Source organism: Bemisia tabaci, chromosome 8, assembly GCF_918797505.1.
Source record: "Bemisia tabaci chromosome 8, PGI_BMITA_v3".
Lineage (NCBI taxonomy): Eukaryota > Metazoa > Arthropoda > Insecta > Hemiptera > Aleyrodidae > Bemisia > Bemisia tabaci.
In genome coordinates, this window is record NC_092800.1 from 27,229,743 (window position 1) to 27,253,718 (window position 23,976).

At 38.9% G+C, this 23,976-nt stretch overlaps 1 protein-coding gene across 1 annotated transcript in view; it reads left to right on the plus strand.

Moving 5' to 3' along the window:
• LOC109033969 (prolactin-releasing peptide receptor) overlaps positions 1–23,976 on the plus strand; it is a 186,903-nt gene that overhangs the window by 95,118 nt on the left and 67,809 nt on the right. The window contains exon 4 of the mRNA XM_072303774.1: positions 21,583–21,729. Within this exon, the coding sequence (XP_072159875.1) occupies positions 21,583–21,729 (147 nt within the window). The remainder of the gene's footprint in view (positions 1–21,582; positions 21,730–23,976) is intronic.

The following is a 23,976-nucleotide window of genomic DNA, read 5'->3' on the forward strand; positions in this document are numbered from 1 at the left end:
TGAAATTGATGGGAAAAATATCGACGGTGTAAGTCGGCAATCACATAACTCGGTTTGCGACGTCGCAGACTTCCTGTCATACTTTATTTTTTAAACGGAAAACTACTCAACGGCAATTCTTTAAAACGGCCTCGCTTTTTCTTCTCTGAGCGAAGAAAATTCTGCAAAAACTTTGAGGAATGGTGTTAATTTGTTCTCCTTTAAAAAAATAACATAGAGGCGGAGATTTTCAGACACCGCAAACGAGTTATGTGATTGCCGACTTACACCGTCGATATGTATCAATTTATCAAAGGAGAATAATAATCTATTGTGTGTTCTTTAAATATTGGTGGTTCCGTGTCAAATTTAATGATTTCCAAAGCACTTTAATTTTTTCTTTTACTTTTTGTGCTTTTATCGTGCTGCAGTGAAATGTACGCGCAACCAAACGCTCAAAATTTGACGTATTTGACTCTTTAGGAGTAGCTCGTGGACTTATATATGATTCTAGACCGATTTTCATTCTTTGGTCTCCTTTCTGAGATGAGCGAAAACAAAGGACGTGCAAACTCGGTGAGCAATGAATTATTACAACGTCTCTCAGAATCACATTGTCTATCTCAAGGTACTTTTCCGTCCAGAATTTTGGATGTTTCGAGAAGAACAGCGATGAAGAATTCACATCCTCAATAGAGAGATCGAGCTTACATGCGTCACGTTCTGGCGGTTGTTAAAATTGCAGAAGTTGCTCCGTTGACTTAGACGGCTTGTACGACGGATTTCTCGTATTTAACTAGTACACAATACTTCCGTGCTCAGGAAAAACGGCTTAAGAACCTCCAGGCGTTGCAAAATTTTCTTTGATAAAACACGAATTTCCTGGTAAACTTTTAAGTATTTTCCTTCCAATTTTCAGATAATTTTGATCGCAGTTTCACTTAAACTCCCTGAAAATGTCAAGGAAATATATTCATATCTTCCTTCGAAAAGGAACATTTTATTGAAGAAAATTCGGCAACTCTCGAATGTTCATACGACGTTCTTCCTTAGCACGGCAGAATGGACGTATTTCTGCCAAACGGAGCTATGTGCATCATGACGTGATCCCTGTTATGCATACATTCTTATCGGTATCAGGGCTCATGTCTTAATGCACGTCTGTTTGGCAGAACACGTCCAATATGAAAGCACCCAAAGATGCCACGTGTTTTGATTGATATTTATTTATCTCCTCTATATTTTATAAAAAACTGTTGGTGCGTATTTATGTAAGAGAAGTCCATCTACATTGAAAGAGTCCTATTTACTTTAAGGATGTATCGGATTTTAGAATTAGAGTTTAAAAACCGACTGAAAGCTAACTACCATAAAGCGCCATCATGAAGAGAGGACGAAGTTGTGAAAAACATGACGCAATCAGAGAGGACCCCTCGGGTTGCTTTCATAGTCTAATTGGATGTATTTATGCCAAACGGAACTATGTGCATTAAGACATGAGCCCTGAGACCCATGAAAATATATGCATAACAGGGCTCACGCCATAATGCACATAGTTCCGTTTGACAGAAATACGTCCAATTATAGTAGACTTGGTCTGAAAAATACTTCTTGGCGTAGGAATTACATTACGCGAAATGATTTCTTCTACCGGAGAATATCCTGACTGCATTTGATTTGATGGATCCATTTTGAGAGAAGAAGGTGAAAGAGAAGAATAGAGCTCAGAAATCGATTTTTTTCCAAAGATGAAAATTCTTAAGTTGAAGACCCACTGAGAGTATTTTTCTCGCAAAAAAGCTAATTTTGGCGTGCCAAACAATTTTCAAGTCGAGACATTTTCATCTTTTAGTTGGTGTCTCATTCCCTTATTATTTCTTCTCTAAATATCGTCACCTTCCAGGCAAAGTATCACAAGCGCCATGCGACGTTTAAAAATTTCCGCCGCCATTTTATTTTTTTACAGAGAAATTGTTCAACGGAGCTGTCCGAAAATTTCACTGAATTTTCTTTGTGCTGCCGATAAAATTTAGTGAAATTTCCAAACAGATTCAACCAACAATTTCTCAGTAAAGAAATAAAATGGCGGCGGAAATTTTTAAACGTCGCATGGCGCTTGTGATACTTTGCCTGGAAGGTGACGATATATATTTTTTTTTAAATGAAAATAAAACAACAAAACAATAATCAGTAAAATTTTTAAAAAAACTCACAATGTATGTAAAAATAATTAAATATTTAAAAATGTTTAAACATTTTACCGACCATTTGTCTTGTGCGGGTCTCCAAACGTATATCCTTGACAAAACAATAGGACAGTACATCACAACCATTTTCGAGGAGAACTCTGAGCAAAACACACTCATCCCATCCATCATATACCGTCGAAATATTCTAAGGTTTTCAATCGTAACGTCTCAAACGTAATATCGGTTTCCAAGACTCAAGCCCTTCTCTTTGTTGGGAGAGCTGTGCCAAGTATTCGATGAGCTTTGCACGTAATTGAATTCAGTTTTGAAGTTGCCGTCTAGTGAAGGAGATGCATTAAATTCTCCCAGGCAAGTTTCAGAACGTGGAAATTTTGGCTTTCCAATCCAACTGACGTCATTGTTCGGCGCCGTCGTGCGAGAGCGATAGTATCTTGGAGCCTTGACCGCAAGACGCATCTTAGCGGAAATAGGTGGATTCGCGAAACTCCGACTTGAACACGCTTTGATTAAGATTTTGGCAAGGATGTCAGTAACTTATGGCGCGCGGTTCTCGCGTTTCGACGTGGGGTGAGGAGCCAGCGAGGGCTGACGACGCACCGAGCGAAGAGAGGCCGCGTTGCTGAGTAGGTCAGTGAGCAATAATTAACACTGAGAAGTAAGATCAGTTCGTCGAGTTAAAATTCTGATTTTATTTCAAGGCCGGATTTTCCGATTGATTTAATCATGCAGGACACAAATAACAAAAAAAACCTCGCACCGAAAAAAAAAATTGAGTTGATTTAACATTCTGAATGTAAAAAAAAGTGTGCGAGAACCTATGAAATTTTGAATTATCCACTACAGCGGTTACTTTAGCAATGCCGAGATGTAAAACTAACTGCTGTGGCAGGCAATTCAGCATTTCATGAGTTCTCGCACACTTTTTTACATCTGGATTGTTGAAGCAACTTCCTTTTTTTGGTGTGGTTAAAACAACTTAACCTTTAATTAATAGCGTGAATCAAAGTTCTTGGTCAGGTTGCCTTAGTTTTGGTAGAAAATCTAAGTCTCTGGCAAATCTCAGTATTACACTTAAACACATCGATAACCTAGCTTACAATTTGGTTTTTGGGTGCAGAAAGTTCAGTCACCTAAACCGAAAAATATGGTGAGATGTATGAATTGAGGTTCCATTGTTTTAAGTGAATTTCTTTGCTCCGTGTGCGATTGATTTGACAAGATTCAAGTTCATCTACCTGGCATGCTGATTGAGGAGATTCGGCTCCAAAGTATCCCCAGAGTTTCTCGTGTCGCGAATCGATTTTTTTAGTAACCACATTCGAACATCACATCGATCAAGTGATCAACTGATCACAGTGAAAAATATATCAATCCTAACATTACTAGAATTAGTTGCCGAGGCTTTATGCATATTTCAACCAAGTTCATCATCTTGTCTACAAATATTCTGGCACTCTATATAATTTCATCACCATACAATACACCCACAAGGAATGCTAGAGGCATTGGACAGTAAGCAAAAGTGTGGAGAAAATGTTTCTTTTTCAACCACAACTTAGATTAGACCAGTTCTAATGAGAATGGATACGATACAACTGTTGCAGCTCCAATGTGTTGCACAGTATCCTCTCTAATTGAAGGCGTTTTACTTTTTCTCATGCGCTTGATGCTCTAGTGACAGTCGACACTCAGCGAAGGTAAATGAGTGTGAGTGGGTCAGTTCCCTCAGTCACTGATCTAAGTTACTGAGTTAAACAGCTTTTTTTCTGTTATAGCAACACGCAAGAGAACTTTTTTATAAACAAACGTGCAAGGATTGGTTGCTCGAATTAGAAAAAGAATATTGTGTAATCAACGTGACAACTCTCTCTTTGAGGAGGGCTCCAAACAGGAAATACGGTAGCGGTGCAGAAAATGGATAGACTCGAGAGAGCAGACAACACGTAAGAGTTAAGCATCTCGGAGGAAATACGGGACGATATACCCGCGTGAGGGGACGGAGACGCCTCCGCGCCGCGGTCGGCCGCAACACGCAACACGCCAGGCCACAGCCGGCTGCCGAGTTGCCAGGGGAGTACACACGATATCATTTTCTATGCTGCCACGCTAGGCGAAAACGTCATAATTAAATACAAGCGTTGTCTTATTTGGGCGTATCTGTATCAAACATATTTATGTGCAGGTGAGAAACATGGGGTGTGCTCGTCAATGCTCTGGCCGCAAGAGTGAATGAGAAAAATAAAGCGCCAGTGACGTCAACGGAGATGGATGTCGTCGTCGCGGCTCCTCGTGGTGCTCGTAGTGGTCATTAACTCATGAGCCCTGTCCGCAACGCTCTCGTGCCATACCTGCGGCTCATATACCTCGCATTCAGTTGGCACATAGCTCTCTATGCTGAATTTAAAATCCCGCTTTTCCAATTCTTCAAAAGGAATCACGCCCACTTTTACATTATCTCTTATGCAGCTTCCTAGAGCACACCCCATATTTCTCACCTGCAAATAGTTCTGTTTGATAGAACACTGGGAAAAAAACACATTGGATCTAAAGACCGGACTCTTGAAAACATTGACAGGAAAAAATACTCTTGATTCAATCAGATTTTTGCTTAAATCAAAAGGAAATCCGCTCAAATCAAGAGGCTTGGTTATTGATTTAAGCAAAAATCCGATTGAATCAAGAGTTTCTCGCAAGCTAAAATTTGAATTCAAAATATGCTCATATTCCATGCTATTGTGGATATTAAACTTACTTAAAACAAAAATGATTATGAAGTACCGCGGATTACGTGCAGTAGGGTCCACAAGGGCTTAAAGTTTTTCAAACTTGATGATTAGCCCATCGTATTTGTTTGTTTTTGAGCATATTACAGAAAGTTGTAACACAATATTGTAAGTATAAGAAGTTTAGGTAAAAATTACTCACTGAATTACTTGCTTGATTTAACCTTTCTCATTACGAAAAAATACATAAAGATCGGTATCAAAAATGTAGCAAAAGTTGCGGTTTTCGGAGATAATAACCAAGCCTCTTGATTTGAGCGTATTTCCTTTTGATTTAAGCAAAAATCTGATTGAATCAAGAGTATTTTTTCTTGTCGATGTTTTTAAGAGTCTGGACTCTAGATCCAATGTGTTTTTTTCCAAAGGAAATACGTCCATTTCCCTCAACAAATTAAGAATTTTCTAAAAGACTGGCGGACTTTTTCTTCGAATTTTTCCAAGTATTTTTTTCCGCAATTAATGTGGCGTATCTAAGAATTTGACAGAACATTACTCACAATATCTCTCAAAAATATGTATTTCACTATGGGACATTTGGCAACCTCTGAGTGGTCGTGTGGTGTATCTTCTAGCACAGTGGTGGAGGCAGGTCGCCGCCCCGGCGACACGACGGAAAATCCGGCATGGACGATAACTCGTCTCCCGGCTGATAAAAGGACGTAAGACCATGATGAGATGAGCCCGGAAAATCATTCAATTGATGGGATGACAGGGTCCATTGCAGAATGTAGTTATGTGCTTACATCAGAAGGGCGACGAACTATCACCCCGGTCTTGGCCCTTGTCAGCCGCTCTTAGCACCCACACCCACTCAAGATAATGTAGGTATTTTAATTCACGCTTTTAGCGACGGGGCGACAAATTTCTCGGCGTTGAATATCAGGGCGAATTTACGCTGAGTACCTTCCTCTGAGAGCACGGAAAAGAGGTGGAAGACGATGTCGCGAATTTCGTGCTCATAAAATATTGTGCATTACAATGCATTTCACACCCTGTAGAATCTTGGTTACTAAAGTTTTAGCGCAGTGAGAGGCTGAGAGCCAGTTATTTTTCACCAAAGGAGGGTGCATTGTCAAACGGCCTTAAGGAAAATATACCTTTTTGGGAGGACGCTGATAATTCTAAGTCATAATCCAAAAATTTAAAAGTAGTGGGCTCCCTTAAAGATTATTGGTTGCTAATGCCCGAACAACCTTTAAGCTCGGTTTGGTGGATCTCGATAAATTATTCGAACGAAAAACAGTGATGGAACGAGTCAGAAGGTAAATGGAAATGACACATAAAATTCTACTCTTCAAAATAACAGGCTCAAATACTATTTTTTCAAATTTTCGACGAATGCTCCAACTTATCTCCAAAAACCAACTTTTGCTACATTTTTGATACCGATCTTCATGTATTTTTTTCGCAATGAGAAAGGTTAAGACAAGTAAGCAATTCATTGAATAATTTTACCTAAATTTTTTATACTTACAATATCGTGTTACAACTTTCTGTAATATGCTCAAAAACAAACAAATATGATGGGCTGAACATCAAGTTTGAAAAACTTTAACTCCTCGCGGATCCTACTGCACGTAATCCGCGGTACTTCATAATCATTTTTGTTTTAAGTAAGTTTAATTTCCACAATAGCATGGCACATGAGCATTTTTTGAAAATAAATGTTTGCTTGCGACACCTCCAAAAATCCTATACATTCCACCAAAGTTGTCAAAGACAGGTTCAGTCTTAAAAGAGGAGTTTTTCGTCGTCTCCCATTCAACACCCTTTTCTCCAACGATGCCCCCACTTCAAATCGTTATCATTCGCGACTTTTGACTTTTTCCACTTCAGTTTGACATGCCTTTTAACTTTTACTACGAATTGACTTTAGAATTCACTTCACATTCATCAGCAACTTAAAAGAAGCTGCTCTGGTGTACCTAATTTGTAGAAACATATAACGTATAACTATTAACGTATAACATCACCACGTCATTTTGCGGCGTTCCTTCGAGAGTCTTGCGTCTTACATCTTTCACCTTAATTGGACGTTTTTCTAACGGAAAATTGGACGTTAAACGGAACTATGTGCAATATGCCGCGAGCCCTGTTATACACATATTCTTATGGGTCTCAGGGCTCACGTCTTAATGCACACAGTTCCGTTTGGCAGAAATAATTCCAATTGGACGAGCGATGTGAGCTCAAGACATCAACTCAACGGAAACAGATTCTTACACACTTTTTCTGTCAAAAGAAACCCTTTCAAAAGCCAAAACACCGCAATTTCAACGGAAACTCTGCATTCACAAGCTTTTTTGCTACCTACTGGTTTGAGTGACATTATGAAAGAGAGATCCGCAACCCACGCTTCTTTGCAAGACGTTGTTCCACTGATATAAACACGTAAATCAATTTCAATGTGAGTTCTAAAAATTATAGGGTCGTATGAACGAGAGGACCAATTTCAAAGAATCGTTATGGTCTTTCGTCAGCGTCAAGAAGAAGAGTCGAGAGAAAACGAATTTCAAAATCAAACGAATCCATGTAAACGAGTGCCGGAATGGAGCTACTCCAAGCGTGAGGGGGTGTAAGGGGGGTGTGTAGAGGGGGGTGTGAAGGGGGATGTGAGGGGGATGTAAAGGGGGGTGTGAAGGGTAGGCGGCCCGAGAAATTATGCTAAGTGCTGAGCCAATTTATTCGACAGCGCAGAATGTGAGTGAATGCTGAGTGCCCGCGTTTGCTTCCGTAAGCTTTTTCAACAAACTTTGAGATGAGTGGAAGTCGCCCTATGGTGACCGCAGAGGATGATCCGCACGGACTGAATTCACGTGAGGTCGGCGTGTCCGTTTGAATTAAAAGTTGGGATCCCGGTGGTTCCGAGTCTGTTCTTCTCTATTTAGAAGAAAATAATATAGAAGGAAAAACCCGCGTAGAAAAAACACCAATTTGAAAGTCATGAAGTAAATATCGAGTTTAATTAGGCAATGGACCACTAGACAAGGTAAGAATTTCAGCATACTGATACATGTTCCTTAACCAAAATTTTACGTAAAACACGATACGTACAACGAAAATTACCGAAATCAATTCCTTACAAAGATATTTAATGATTCTTGATGCGTGAATTCAAACCACCCGCTCATGAAAACTCAATGCTCTGCGTGATTCACATCGCGCGCTAAACGTTATCATGACAGTCTCTACGATATAAAAATCTGGCAACCTCAATCTTGACGCTTTGGTTCAGCTGTAGCAAATTGCTTATAGTTTGGACAACACATGGAAGGAAATGCACATCGCTCGATTGAGAGGCTTGCTGAAACCGTTGTAGTGCACGATTCGACTCACGAAGAGCTTTGAGTTTCTTGTAAGCGGACAGTTCAAATTTCTCGTAACCAATGTGAAATAAAAACGTTAGTATCTTCGTTTGTAATTTGTTTCAGTAGTTTTCGTTGCGCGAATCGTGCTCTACGTAAAATTCTGGTTAAAAAACATGTATCAGAATCCTTTAACTCGTACCTTGTCTAGTGGTACATTAAAACTTAAAACAGAGACAATAGTTTTAGGATCCCCAGCAACATTTAAATGCACACAGAAGAGGATTCAGTATAAGGTGACATTAAAGAAGAAGAGAATTTAGATTTCACATTCGTTGATCTGATGAACAATTTTCATCCAAGCTAATAATGAGAAAGTTTAGGAATCAAATTCTTAATTTACGTAATCAATATTCATTTTATCGAGATAATCAGCCATGGCATTGCGTGATTTAATGTTTTTGTATTTAATTACTTATAATAATGAAGCTTTTCGGGGCATCGTGCCCTATTTCCAGCACTTGTTATTTACAAACATGGATTTGCAATAACTAGATGAATCAATAACATGTGCGAAAATACAACTACATACAGTTGGATTTCTTAGAATAATCATCCTTTGAATATTTAATTTAAACATTTTCTCTTCCTCCCGTTTCAATTGTTTCGTGCGTGGTTTTGATTTAAACTGTATGAAAACATGGCAAAAAATGGGTCTGAAACATTTGGATTACCCCTATTTGACCTAATTTTCGTTGCAAAAAAAAGTGATTTTTTGCGATTTGCCCAGACTTCTCAACTTGCGAACTAAATTCCCTATGAATTTGTGACGGTAGACATTTCTCGAGACATATTGTCACGTGAATAATTTCCGGCTACTTCTTTGACCGTTAACGCAACAAATTTGTCTTCAATCTTACCTTGCTATTTTTAAAGACCTAAATACACAAATATTTTTAAAGGCGCCGTGATTGAAAGACGAAAGTCAATGGAGAGCCTGGATTTCGATCCATTGACGTCGATTTATCGAAATCCAGGCTCTCCATTGGCTTTCGTCTTTCAATCGCGGCGATTAATCGCCGGGTGTATTTAGGCCTTAATTTGGATTCAACATGTATTTCCTATAAAAAAACTATGCCAACTCAGGGTACTGAAGCAGCGGTGTCGTGGCCTACTTTGCGATACATCGATTAATCTGTCATTTAAACCGATAGAAAAGGATCAATCAACAGGATGTTCGCAACGAACACCTTAATAATCGATTCTTTACCATAGCTTCATATGGGGGATTATCGATAATCGATCATTCACGCCTCGCCATTGGCGAAGCTGCCTGAAACCCAAAGCCGCGGCGGAAATCATACGCATGGGTGCCCAGTCGTCGCCCGGTTGACAAAAGGGCATAAGTGCACATCGGGATGAGCCCGGAAAACATCATATATTATGGACGACGGGTTCATCGCAAAGTTTAGTTACGCCCTTTTGGCAGGAGGGCAACGCAGTGAGCTCCTCGGCTTTCCTGCCGGTCATAATAAACGCATTTGACCAAATTACCGATGCAGCGAATCATCGCGCTGGACTGAATGCGGCCCGCAGCATATTTCTCACCTACATTTAGCAAAATCCGTTGCCAAATTTGGCAACCGCAAATATTTTAAAGATATCATTACCGATGAAAAATTGAGCTAGAGCAAAAAGAGGAACTGGACCGCGTTTAACAGAGAGGAGCCAAGTCACATCAGCTGTTGCCAAATTTAATTGGGCAATTTAATTTTTTAGATGAAAACTGTAGTGCGGATTTTCATGCAAATTTCAGTGAATTTTCTCCACAATACGAGGAAAACTCCTCATTTTTAAAGAAATCCGCACAAACGTTCTCTCGTAAAATATGAAATTGCCCAGTTAGAATTGGCAATAGCTGATGTGGCTTGGTTCTTTTCTGTTAAACGCGGTCCAATTGTTCCTCATAATAAATGGCTCAAAAATCACGATGAGCGCATCGGAAAAATCTCAAGTGCACTCCGAACATCACAATCTGCGCAAGAAATAAGCGTTTTTGCATGAACTGGGTTAGAACTTCCTAACCTAACCTAACCTAACCTACTTAACCTAATATAACCTAAAGTAATTTAACCTAACCTAATCTAACCTAACCTAATCTAACGGCTGGATGAATGCATCGCAGGTGGATGCAACGTCCTTAGCACATGAATGATATTCGATCGCGAAAATTCGCTTATTCAAACTTTTTTATTTCATATTTTCGAGAATATAAGCTTTCAAAATTTCCAAATTTTGTCCAGCTTCTCCTATTGTCTCGATCCGTTGTGCACCGTCGCTCTATTTTTCGAGACTTTAATGACCTCCGAGGTCCACGATGAGCAGCATTGATCCTAGCTCCGTTTTCAGGATTACCCCAGGTAGCATCCCGGCTTACCCTATAAACGACCGGTATTATCCACCAACACTCAGTGCGGTGATCAATAGTGATTCCCTGGATCGCAGTCAAGTAGAACGAGTAAGAAAACCGCTCCCACTCAGATGCGATGCCCGAGTGGTACATTTTGGCAATCTCTGTTGCCGGGGGCAAAACCCCGTATTATCATAAGCTCCGTCTCCGAGACTTTCGGGATGTTTTAATTGTAGCCTTGTTTACACAGCCCGCTCGGAGCTGGGGGCGCCGTGGAATGTAAGGCGGAAGGGGAGGTGACTCGTAAAAGCAACAAGAGGGCGCGTTGTCACGGAGTGCGTGGGAAGGGCAGCGGAAAAATGACGGGTAAGAGGTGCTTATAGCGGGGATGATGAAGTATAAATAGAGGTATATTTAAACCGTTAATTACCTTCCGCTAATACCACCTCTCGTTGGGCCGAGAAAGAATTTCACGCGGCGTTCAGATTGAATGCCCCTCACGGGAAATCTCATCCTGTAGGATGGTTTTTATCAACGCTGCAGTGGGAAAGGCGATTCAATTTTGACGTCCTTACTGCACTGAAAAAAAAATTCTTGGCGTTTTTACCAAGGTCCGTTGGTACCTTTACCATCTCACTTTTTCTACCAATTATTGGTAATTTTACCAAGATAGACTGGTAAACTCTCCTAAAAACCGGTATTTTTACTGTTTTTTTTTCAGGTAAGAATACCACTTTCATTGGTAATCAATTCCCGGTAACTTTGCCATTTTATCTCGGTAATTCTACCATAGTCAATATAAAATATTGGCGCTTTTACCAAGGTCCAGTAAAATTACCGAGAAAAGTTCAATAATTTTACCGAGATTTCTAGGTAAAATAACCAATTCCATAAATGGTAATTTTACCAAGAAAAAACTGGTATCAAATAGAACCCTGAATTCTTGGTAATTTCACCCTTTTATTAGTAAATACACCGAGATTTTTTTTCCAGTGTGGTCTCCGTGTGCACTGATTTAGATGCGTATTTATGATAGAGATATTGATATTGATTATTTTTATATTCAGCCTTAAAAATATTGTTTTTAAATATGTCGTGGGTGAAACTGGAAAAATGCCTTCTCGGTGCCGGTGTTTCAAAATCTCCGCTTCCATAATCATTTTATCAAGCGGGACCAAACCAAAATCTTCTTCTCCTTCTTCTTCTAACGACTAGGGCATAGCCCTGTTTGTCAGGTCATCAAGTAACGAGCACAAGAAACTATATACATAAGTGTTACAAATCTAAAAATCACTTAAAATAAAGGACTCGTTAAATCGAATCGACAAAAACAGCATCAAATCGTCAATCATCCTTAGGAGAAGAGAGCCAGTTTTGTGCCTATCTCTTAGGCGGTCGTCCAGGTAACTTTTTTCCTATGGGTTGTCCGGTCCGGTCATACACATTTTCGCTAGTCTCTCTTTATTCATTCGGTCCAAACCAACAACATAGCTCGAAATTTTCCCTGAATATATTCTTTACACGGAGAAGAAAAATCACTGAAGTTCGCAAAACATGGCGTCCTGTAATTTTTCGTATGCAAAATAAAATATGGCAGAAAGTCAGCAACACCGCAAATTGAGATACGCATTTCTGCAGTTTCACCGTCCGTATTTTACTAAAAAAAAATATAAAAAATGCAACATAAAAAAAAATATTTAAAAATAAAAACGTATGAAAGTTTTAACAACTTAGATTACATCCGTTGTATGCAAACGTACATTATATTTATGAAAGTTGACTTGGCTTCATCCACAATAATATCATTATACAGGTACAGCATGACAAAATTCATCACTAATAGATTAAATTCAGACGTATGAAACCATGTTATCATCGATTTTATCGAGTGGCGTGGCGCGCGTTGCGATGCATCGATTGTTATACCATTTAAGCCTATGGAAAAAGATCGATAAACAGGGTGTTCGCAGCGAACGCCATAATAATCGATTTTTCACCATAGGTTTAAATGGCAGAACAATCAATACATTGCAATTCACGCCACACCACTGTTCTTATCAATGACGTAACCGGAATCGGTTGACGATGAACGATATATTCATTAGTTTTCAATGTAGGAACTAAGTAGTGACCAGTTCTGCCGTGCTAAGGAAGAACGCCTTATGAACCTTCAGGCGTTGCTAAATTTCTCTGGATAAAACACGAATTTCTTGGTCAACCCATGAATATTTTTCTTCCAATTTTTCAGATAATTTCGCTCGCAATTCCAACGAAAAGTCCAGGAAATGTCAAAGGAAAATATTCAAAAGTTTCCTTGGAAATTAACATTTTATCGAAGGAAATTTGGCAACTCTCGAATGTTCATACGGCGTTTTTCCTTAGCACGGCAGAGTAGGACCCTACCCAGTAGTAAACGATACCAGTCAGTTCACATCTGTGAAAGCGCCTTCAATTACACTGGATACTGTGCAATACCTCTGTGGTGGAATAGTTGCTCAGAGCGCCTTGAGGAGAGTCGCTTCGATTTGATGGCAAATTATTAGAGTTACCGCTGAAATTACGCCTTAGCACGTGGGTAGTTGCACATTTCCTCATCATCGACGGTCAGATAAAAAGAAGTTAACTCTTTCTTTTTTATAGTGCTGAATTGGCGCTGGGAGAAAAGCAGGAAAATTTGCCCATCGTCAAATTGTAATCAACTGACTGTTAATGAAAAACTCGCTTGCATAGCAAAAAAATCACAGAATATTTTAAACATAGTTTAAAAAGGTAAAATATAAATTACAAACTGATTGAATTTATCAAAGGAAATTAAGCAACTCTCGAATGTTCATACGGCGTTCTTCCTCAGCACGGCAGTGTTAGCATTTGAACAAACCGAATTGAAACCACTAAAGCGAGATTCTATTACGGGCACAACTGATCCCCAAATTACCTATTTGAATACATAAATTAATTGATATTAACATAAATTTCTACATTAGACAAAAAAATGGTAACATGTGCGGGTGGGCGCTGTCATATGGCCCACGCTTTCAGTTGAAGTTTGAGTCATTTCGTCACTCCACTAACGTGAGGGCGTATCTTGCTTTCCAAATGAGCCCTGGAAACCATAGAGTCATATGGGAGACACGGCTCATGTGAAAATTGAGTAAGTCCTTACGTTAGAGGAGGGAGGATTTGCTTCCATGTCGGCCCCTCGTCACACTACACTTCAACATTATTCCACGCGGTCCATAAAGCGTCGCCTCTCTGACGTAAGAGCGTACCTCAATGTCCACGTGAACTCTATTTTACACATAAATTCACGCTTTCTGGGGCTCTTGCGGACATAGATACGCCATTCGTCAGAGAAGGGGTGAAATGGCTCTTCGGTTATTTTCGAGTATTTAGCATGAATATTCATCATGAGTCAATTTCAAAGTGGTGAATATTTTATCCGTTCTGACAATTGATCCACTGTATCAGCCACACTTCATTCGTGAGATTACGACCCCGCAGTTTTCTCTTTTATAGTTTTAGGATTCATAATTAGTGCCGGCTAAAAGGAATTTCAAAGTGAGCTGAGAAAAATGCACGTTTGATATGCAGCTGAATGGCGAAAAATACCCCGAATCCGTCATTGAACACGTTAATCATTGAACACGTGATAATCGTTTTAAAATACTGTTTTAACTTAAAATTCTCAAATGTACATTGAATGCGAAAAAAAGTGTCTATTAAAGAATCAGATGTTAACCCTCAGATGCCCGAACCGGGTCAAGTCGACCATAGACTTGCCGAAAACACGTGCTCCGCAAGAGTTTTATTTGGTCGCTTCCTTCAAGTTTTAAATGATAAAGGTCTACATGTAAATTATGAAAAAAGAATCAGACATCAAATTGAAAGAAGAAAGAAAAATTCGAGTTTCGCAATATTTTATGACAACCATCCCTAGCGGAAAAGAAGACACAACAAAAAAAAATAAAAAAATGAAAAGAAAATAAAAATTCGAATTCTGATACTTACACTGAAAAAAAACTGCTAAAATCAACACATGAAATAGTGAAGAAAGGTGACAACTTATCAAAATAGATTAAGAACACCGGGTTGATTTTACTAATTTGGTGATTTGTCACCGTATTTTAGCAATTTTTTTTCAGTGATATCCATGTATGCGTAGGCACTGCATTAATCTTCAGAGAAACGTTATAGGGAACTGGTAACATGATCAATTGATAGTTTATTCTGATTTGGCAACACGGGAAGATTCAAATGAAAGCCAGAGTTTACTTAACTCCTTCGACATTCGACAAATAAAACAATAAAATTCTCACCCTTACTTTTGTATTTAATTATCCTCCCACGGTCGTAAATGGGGGAGGGATGAAGAGCGGGGCTTGCCAACCGTTTTTATAACAAAGCAGCTTCCTGGACACGTAAAAGAAAACTTAACGGCACCGAAAAACAGTTGGCAACACCAGTTTCATCGACCGATGGACTACTCAGCTGAACCGGTATCATGCTCGGGAGAAACTCAGTTATTTTGAACTTCAACGAACTGGAGGTACTCTAAATTTGAGGTATTACACTGAAAAGTTTGGTCGTATGTGCCGAAGTTCAGTGTTCCGTATCATTCCGACAAATTCGGCTTGACAAACTGAATCTTCGGTTCGTTTCACCAAACTTGTGTGATAAAGCGAACTGACGAACAAAGTTTGGTCATACATTCCAAACGTTCGGTTACACGAACCGAAAGTTCAGTTTGACAAACCGAATATTCAGGATGATATGGAACACCGAACTTCGGTTCACATGACCGATTTTTTTTTCAGTGAGATTAAATTTAAACCTAATATATTTGTTTCCTCTTAAAAATTGACGTATGAACATTCTTATGAGCCTCTGGTCTCCTTTAGTGAATCGTTGCTATGAAATGATTTTAGTCGATAAATAGCACCGTCAAGATTGGTTAAAACCTGGCAATAATGGTTCAACAAGTCTGCCGTGATAGCGAAGAGAGCAGGAAGTGCCAAATTTACGCAGCAGTAAGATACGGGACATCCTAAATACCACAATCCTTAAATTCGTACCTCGTTTAATGGTCCGTTCAATTTAAAAAAGTGAGCATAGAGAAGTTTCTTGACTTCTATCGGAAAACATATTTTATCGGGAGAAACGAGGCAACGTTGGAAAGCTCAAATGGATTCGAAACACAACATGGGCCTATTAAGCCCTATTATTCGATGCCGCGATTATTCTGCAAGTTCGAATAATCGCGCCGAACACAGTGCGGCCGGCGTTAAACGCGTATCAGCGCCTAAAGGACTGCAGAAATACTTCACGCATTGCGCCAAACAGTGCGGTCGGTACGACAGGCAGATTAGCGCCTACAAGACTGCATGAATACTTCTCGCGTTGCGCGAAACAGTGCAGTCGGTCAGTTGCCGTTCTTTTGACTATGTCTGCACGGTTTTTATCACAATTAAAGGGTAAATATTTATCTCAATTGCAACCATTCAGAAGCTCGGACGATGTTCAATCGATGCTTAAACGATGCAGCGATTTTGAAACTTGATTTACGTACAATTAATTTGGTTTAATAAAAAGAAAACAGACCGACTGAAAATATTGCGACGAATTTGTTTGTGATTTTATTTTAAATCATTACGGAAATTTCCCGGAAACTCTTCAAAAAACCTGTTTTCGGATTTTCTTTAAAAAAAAAATGATTAAAAATAAAACATGAGATGTGCAACGTTGCAATCGGAGATAAGAAAACTTTTTTCCGCGCGTGCAGGCGTCGATATTTGATTTCATTCACATTTCTGCGGTTATCATCCATCATTGACCGAATCTGAGAGTTGACTTTTGAGAGTAACTTCTGCACTGTACATATGGACGATGGCAGAGCGGGGTCTCTAAAATGGACCGCGTTAAGCAGAAAAGAACCAAGCCACATCAGCTTTTGCAAAATTTAATAGGGTATTTCAAGTTTTTACATGATGAAGGTTGTGCGTGTTTATGTGCAAATTTCAGTGAATTTTCTGCACAGTACGAAGCAAATTCTTTAAAATTTTCAAAGGAATCCGCCCGGATGCTCTCTTGTAAAAAATTAAATTGCTCGGTTAAATTTGGCAATAGCTGATGTGGCTTGGGTCCTTCCTTCCAAACGCGGTCCAAATACATTCTCTCTTATTCCAACATAGATCGAGTCATTTTTGCTGAGTGCGGCATCAACGTCTCCGGTGCGTTCTTCCGTGCTGAGGAAGAACGCCGTATGAACATTCAAGAGTTGCCAAATTTCCCTCGATAAAACATGTAATTTTGACAACATTTATGCATATGATCCCTTGAATTTTTCAGATATTTTAGATTAAATTGCGTACAAAATCGTCAAAAAATTTTGGAAAATATTATTCGTAATTTTCTCAGTAAATTCGGTTTTGATCGCAGGAAATTTGGCAACGTCTTAAGGCGCATATGGCGTTTTTCTTTAGCACGACGGTGTTCACATTCTGCAGATTTTGCTCCTTCGTTCTGCACCTCGACGCGCTGGTAGGGGGCTTCCTACGTCGGCGAGGATTATGATTTTACGACCGCCGAGGCATCGCGTTTTAAATTTAATCAATACCGGCACGAAATAATAAAATCCGAATCAAGTCACCTATAAAGTTTAACGAACGCGCCAATAAAGGCACGCAGAGCAGAGTCCTCGAATAAGGGTCGATATCCCGTAGGAAATGTTGCGTCATGCTCCTCGTTCAATCATTTTACATTTTCAATTGGCGAGATAAGTGGAGTGGGATGGGCGAAGGGTTGATTATTATGAAAAACTGTTTTTTCCTCCCAGATTTCCTTCTCCTCCCAATTTCATATTTGCAGTGCGACACGGAAAGAAATAAAATTGCTGATTTAACTAACAATTTTGTAGTTAAAAAAAGTATCCGACATGTTTCAATGTAAATTTTACCATAAAAAATGCTAATTTAACCATCTTTCTAGTTAAATTAACTGTTTGTCATTGTGCAATGTACTTTTGAAAAATGTCGGACATATTGTTTGACAAAATTGTTTAATCAGCAATCCATATTTTTTCGTGAAACTGTAATTTTGTAAATTACTATCCCCATCAAACTGAATCCCATATTTTCTTTAATTTTATTAGAAACTTTTCTTTTGACTATTTATTTAGCACATCTTTGAAATACAAATTTAGTGCTATTACTTTAAAAATAAAATACATATCTTAGGACAAGTTAGCTGGGAATGATTGGGTGAGAGAATGAGTGAGGTACATGAAAGTATGAAAGAACTAAGTGTAAGCTTAAATAACTAGTTGACTATCCTCGTAAGACAATTGCCTAGGTAGTTAAAATTAGGCAAATATTTACAAGACAAAAGTAAAAACTGTATTTTTAGAAACTAAGACCTACAATTTTTCCATTTTACGAAAAATTAGAGAATTTTGATACATTCTGTTTTACATCTGTTTTCTGATCTTGGCAACTCCTCTGAATAAAGTGAATCTTTGGCGCACAACTTATCGTAGCATATACTTCAAAATTTGAACACGAAAGCGCATTTTTTCGTGATAGTACTCGGTTTTAAATTCCTTTCGAGTTCGTAAGTTTAATTTAGTTTTCAATTTTAAACGGATTTACCCCCAAATCACATAACTGATACCCACGACCTCCCTCGACAACCAGGTTATTTGGACTATTTATGCTAAAAAGAACTATATTGCATGCAAATCCTATGCACTTGGTTCCTTTTAGCATAAATAGCTTTATTTAATTAAGACACACGCTAATACGAGGGAAAAACTGGTGGAAAATGTTTATACTCCCGCGAAAAATATGTGTTTGTCACCACTAGTCAATAAACATTTTTTGAACCGCGCCGATTATTGGATGAATCAGCTCTTAAAGCGAAATAGTGGTAACGTAATCCTGTGGAATTCAAAATCAGGATTGCGCGCTCATATTTTGAAATGAGAACGTCTAGTGCTTTACAATTTAAAAAAGTTCCGTTGAGTTTGTTTCAGTGCAAATTAGTGAGAGCAGCAAAACTTACGGCCGAACTTTTGTTTACATCCGCACCATACCGGTCCGCATTAAAGTTCAATTTGTGCTCCGGAACAGAACTAGTAAACTTTAGCCCCTAGACCAGGGTAAAATAAAGAGTTTGAAAGCGGTGTAATATGCAGTAGATGTTGAAGCAAGATCCCTCAATGTATAGATCGTATTCGATACATCAAACAGGTGAAATTGTATCGATATCGATTGGTTCAACGTAGCCTCAAAAGTCAATTTAGAGATCTGAGAGAACGAGTCCTTTGTGTTACATTTTTTACTCTTTTGAGTAACCAAATGGCAATGAAAAGTTAAATTATTAGGAATTTTCTCATTTTCAGCTGTCCCAACTTAAATCCAAAAATTTTTGTTTGAGGTTATGTTAAATTGTTTTGAACCAGACGATACATCGAACCACTATCGATGGCGATCCATTGAAAAGGTCCATTCATTGAAATAGCGCGGAATAGAACGTTCTAAATTATTGAGCATTCTTAATAAGTCTCTGTGTAATAAATTGCTTCGAAGTCGCAAGTCACATCGATTGGATAGGAACCATTCGTCTCTTTAGAATCGACACAAGTTGTGCGACACATTTTGTCGTTTTCCGAAATAAAGGCTTAACTCCATATCTAGGCTGTAAAACTGACACAAACGATGCAATTTTTTTCAAGACTGTGGAGTATGAAACTTTTAGTTAAAAAATGCTAATAATTTTTACGTACATTTCGAAGGAAAATCGGTGGAATTTTAAGTTAAAAACTCTGAACGGTAAAAAGATAATTTGAAAGGAAATTTTGCAACTTTGGAATTCCGTTACGTTCTTTCACCTGACAAGTAACGATTTATGGAAATTCTGATTGTCAATGAACGTCTGCTGATTTTTGCATGTATTTCGAAGGAACATCAGTGAAATTTTCGGTTAGAAACGCTCAACGTCTTCCTGGTAAAAATAATACGTGAAAGGAAATTTTGCAACTTCGGAATTCTGTTAAGTTCCTCCGTCTGAGATATTACGATCTATGAAAAGTCTGATTGTCAAGAAGGAGGTACTCGAACGTCTGCTGATTTTTGCGTGTATTTCGAAGGAGAATCGGTGAAATTTGAAGTTAAAAACGCTCAACGGTTAAAAGATAATTTGAAAGGAAATTTTGCAACTTTGAAATTCCGTTCCGTTCTTACGTCTGGGAAATCACGATTTATGGAAATATTCCCTGTCAAGTGGGAGGTACTTGAAGCGAGTAGGCTACCTACCCACCGCATTTTGCCTCTAGTTATTTCCGTTCCGTCTGGCTCGAAATTTCGGTGTCATAATGATTCTGGACCGGCCGGAGATGCTTTTCCGACACGAGGGCACCGGGCGCAACTTTTCGGCCGATCGATTCGAGAGGTCAAACACTTGTAGGCGGTCGTTCCTCGTTTCTCAGGCCCACTCACTCTATCAAGACACGACAAAGTACCTTTGATTGGCGGCGGGACGAGAGCCTCCAGATTTTCCAACAAGCTTGATTTGATTAAAGAGCTCTCCGCTCTACTTTTAGTCCGCGGCGAGATTTAACCCGGAGGGATTTTCGAGCGCCACCGTGGAGAGAAAATTGTCGGGTATCCCGAAGACAGGAAGCGAGACATTGAAACACATATCGTCGCCTTCCGGGGAAAGTATCACATGCGCCATTCGACGTTTCAAAATTTCCTCCGCCATTATATTTTTTTGCAGAGAAATCATTCAACACTGAAAAAAAATCTCGGTGTATTTACTAAGAAAAAGGTAGAATTACAAAGAATTCAGGGTTCTATTTGATCCCAGTTTTTTCTTGGTAAAATTAACATTTATGGAATTGGTAATTTTACCGAGAAATCTCGGTAAAATTATTGAACTTTCTCGGTAATTTTACTGGACCTTGGTAAAAACGCCAATATTTTTTATCGACTGTGGTAGAATTATCGAGATAAAATGGCAAAGTTACCGGGAATCGATTACCAATAAAAGTGGTATTCTTACCTAAAAAAAACAGTAAAAATACCGGTTTTTGGGTAAGCTTACCAGTCTGTCTTTGTAAAATTACCAATAATTGGTAAGAAACAGTGAGATGGTAAAGGTAGCAACGGACCTTGGTAAAAACGCCGAGATTTTTTTTTCAGTGAACGAAGCTGTCCGAAAATTTCAATGACTTTCCTTTGAGCTGCCGATAAAATTTTGTGAAATTTTCAAATAGACTCAACCGAAATTTATCTGTAAAAGAAATAAAATGGTGGCGAAAATTTTGAAACGTCGCATGGCGCTTGTGATACTTTGGCCGGAAGGTGACGGTGTATAGTGCAGAGGTTACATTTCCGCAAAACTCCGCCGCCATCATATTATTTTAAAGAGGAATTGTTGGTTGAATATGTTTGAAAATTTTACTGAATTTCATCGGCAGCACAAAGAAAATTCAGGGACATTTTTGGACAGCTTCGTTGAACAATTTTTCCGTAGAGAAATAAAACGGCAAAGGAAATTCTTAAACGTCGCATGGCGCTTGTGCTACTTTCGCCGGTAGGCGGCGATATGATGTAAATAAGAGTCTGCAAAGAAATGCAATCTTTGAAGTTGCAGGGTGTGTGGTCCTTCAAGATTTTATTTCTATACGGACCATAGTTTGCAATAAGGAGCGAATATTCTGACTCGTCCATAAAATTACCTATCAGCGTAAGAAAGCCGTGTGGCACATACATTGTCCCTAAAATGCGCCAGAAACTCATATTTTTATCGAAAAATGCAGGTACTAAGATCCTCGTGTAAATTTTAAGTAAAAGTTTTAGATAATTTACTGATTTCTTTCCCTTTTTCATTTTTTGCAGTTATGTTTTGCCGTTGACGGCCATGACGTACTTGTACATCAAAATGGCACGATTACTAGAAGAAAATCAAAAGCCATTATCAATATCTCGCTACGAGACTGGTTCCAGAACATCAAGATCTGGGTCATCGTATCGCAACAATTCCAGGTAAATTTTCTTTCATAATTTGATTTATTGTTTACACCGATCTCGATTTTGACCCTTCGAATTTATTACAGCCACTGGAAAAGACTGTACTTTGTAAAAAACCCGAATGGTGGATGTTTAGGCGAGTGAGGGTGCGGAAAATTAAAAATTAATTTTGATATAGAATGTCGTATTTCAGGTGCGACTTCTCAAGGGCATGTCCATGGATATTAATTAACTGTGGCTAGGAGACGAACGAATTCTGTGCTAGCTCCAGAATATGCTTTTTGTTTCTCACAATAAATTTTCATCAACGATACTGATTGAAGTTGCAAGTACAAAGCATGAAATAATTATCTCGGCTGATGAAAATGATTGACTTTAGGATAATAATGGGGTATTTTCAAAAATGCTCTATTTTTCTTCAGAAGTGACATCATTTAACCGCTTTGTTTTCATTCCATTTGTTTTCCTCGATCATAAAACACTTTCATTGGGATGATCTTTATACATATTACTAAAAATATATTGGAAAATTTTGTCATTCAGTTTTTATCGAGGATTTGTCACTTAAAATCTGACAATACGCATTCCAGCACCCGGTGTAGAATCGGTAGAGCTACATTATAACCATAAAGTCCTGTGTATAACATTAGAAAAAATAAAATATATAAAAATGCGACTACTCAAATCAGCCTTTGATGGGATGGACGACCCTCCCCCCCTCCCCAGAGAACATAGATGAACTGGATTGCATTTTGCAAAAAGGAACCAAGAGCATTTCAATGTTGCTAAGATTGTGCAACTCTTTTTACCTTGCAAATATAAACAACTGATAATCTAAACAAGTTATATCCTTACTCCCAATCGACTATAAATTCAAGACGAAAATTAGCCTGGTCAATTTAATTATTTGCATAATTTCAATAATTTTATCGCAAAGATTGTAAGTTGCACAATCCTCGCAACATTGGAATGCTCTTGATTCCTTTTTGCAAAATGCCATCCAACTGTAATCGACATTACCGTAAATAAGGGAGAAATTACCGAAAAGGTACGGTAGTGATATCCTATAGAAATTTTATCATCATTAATATAAACTTCGAAGGATTCTGCCTTTTTCTATTTCACTCGAGGGGAAGTGTCCCCTCCCGGACTCTCTTCCCCACCCGGTGACTGACGCTGCGCTGCTGTGCTGAACGGTTCAGCCTGAACCTTTCCCCTACGTCTAACCGTTCCCCACTCCTCTGTCAATGAAACCATGCCACCGCTTTTACGTATTGTCGCTCGACCGCCCAGGTACCTACCGGCCACTCCGGCCAGCGGTCAGTTGATGATAAATCTCGCTCATGCTCCTATACGCAGCTACGCATTGATTACGCCAGCGAATTACTTCCAAATAATTAGAATTTCTTCGATAATAGTTTTCTTTATTTATTCGACGGTATTTTTTCTCTGTTCTACTGTGATTTCCTTGGTTCTCTACTGTGTTTGACTGTGTTGAAATTTATATTAATACTCACACGGAGAAAAAACTTCGTGCATGGGACCCGACGTTGAGATCATATGAATCTCTTAAAACTTGAGGTCCAGCTGCCGAAATTCGGGTCAGAAATCTGAAACACTTCGGTATGCACCGAGTACTTCAGATGTGTGACCTGAAACCTTCGGTATATACCGAACTACTTCAATTGTCTGACCCGAACTTCGGCAGATGGACCTTAACTTTTCGGATGCGTGATCCGAAAACTTCAGAGATCCATATGATCTCAGCTTCGGGTTCCATGCACAAAATTTTTTTCTCCGTGTTTCCTTTTAGGGGACGCAACTAAAATTTCAGTAAATTTTTTCAGAAAAGTAAAAAAAAAAAAAAAAAAAAAAAAAAAAAAAAAGTGACTAACAATGGTTCCTCACCTTCTCGTGGTGTTGGCCGTTTTTACTAAGTGGGAACCGTCCATAAGATATAGTCTATTTCTTGCCCTGCCATTATTATTCTACAAGTTAATTGTGGAGTGAGAATTTCATAATGTTTTCTATGAAATCTTCAAAATATAGTGATAAAAAATTTGCAACTACTACAAAATCGGCTCGCGAAGCGAGCCGAATGTCACTCGCGCAGCGAGTGACCGGGGGTCCAGGGGGCGTAGCCCCCGGCTAGGCGTGACGGGCGCGCGAAGCGCGCCCAGAACGGCTAGTACTGTATAAATCTATTTCGCGATGTGCAGGAAGCTGTCTCCCTCTTGCCAAAATCACTGTTTGTGCGCATTG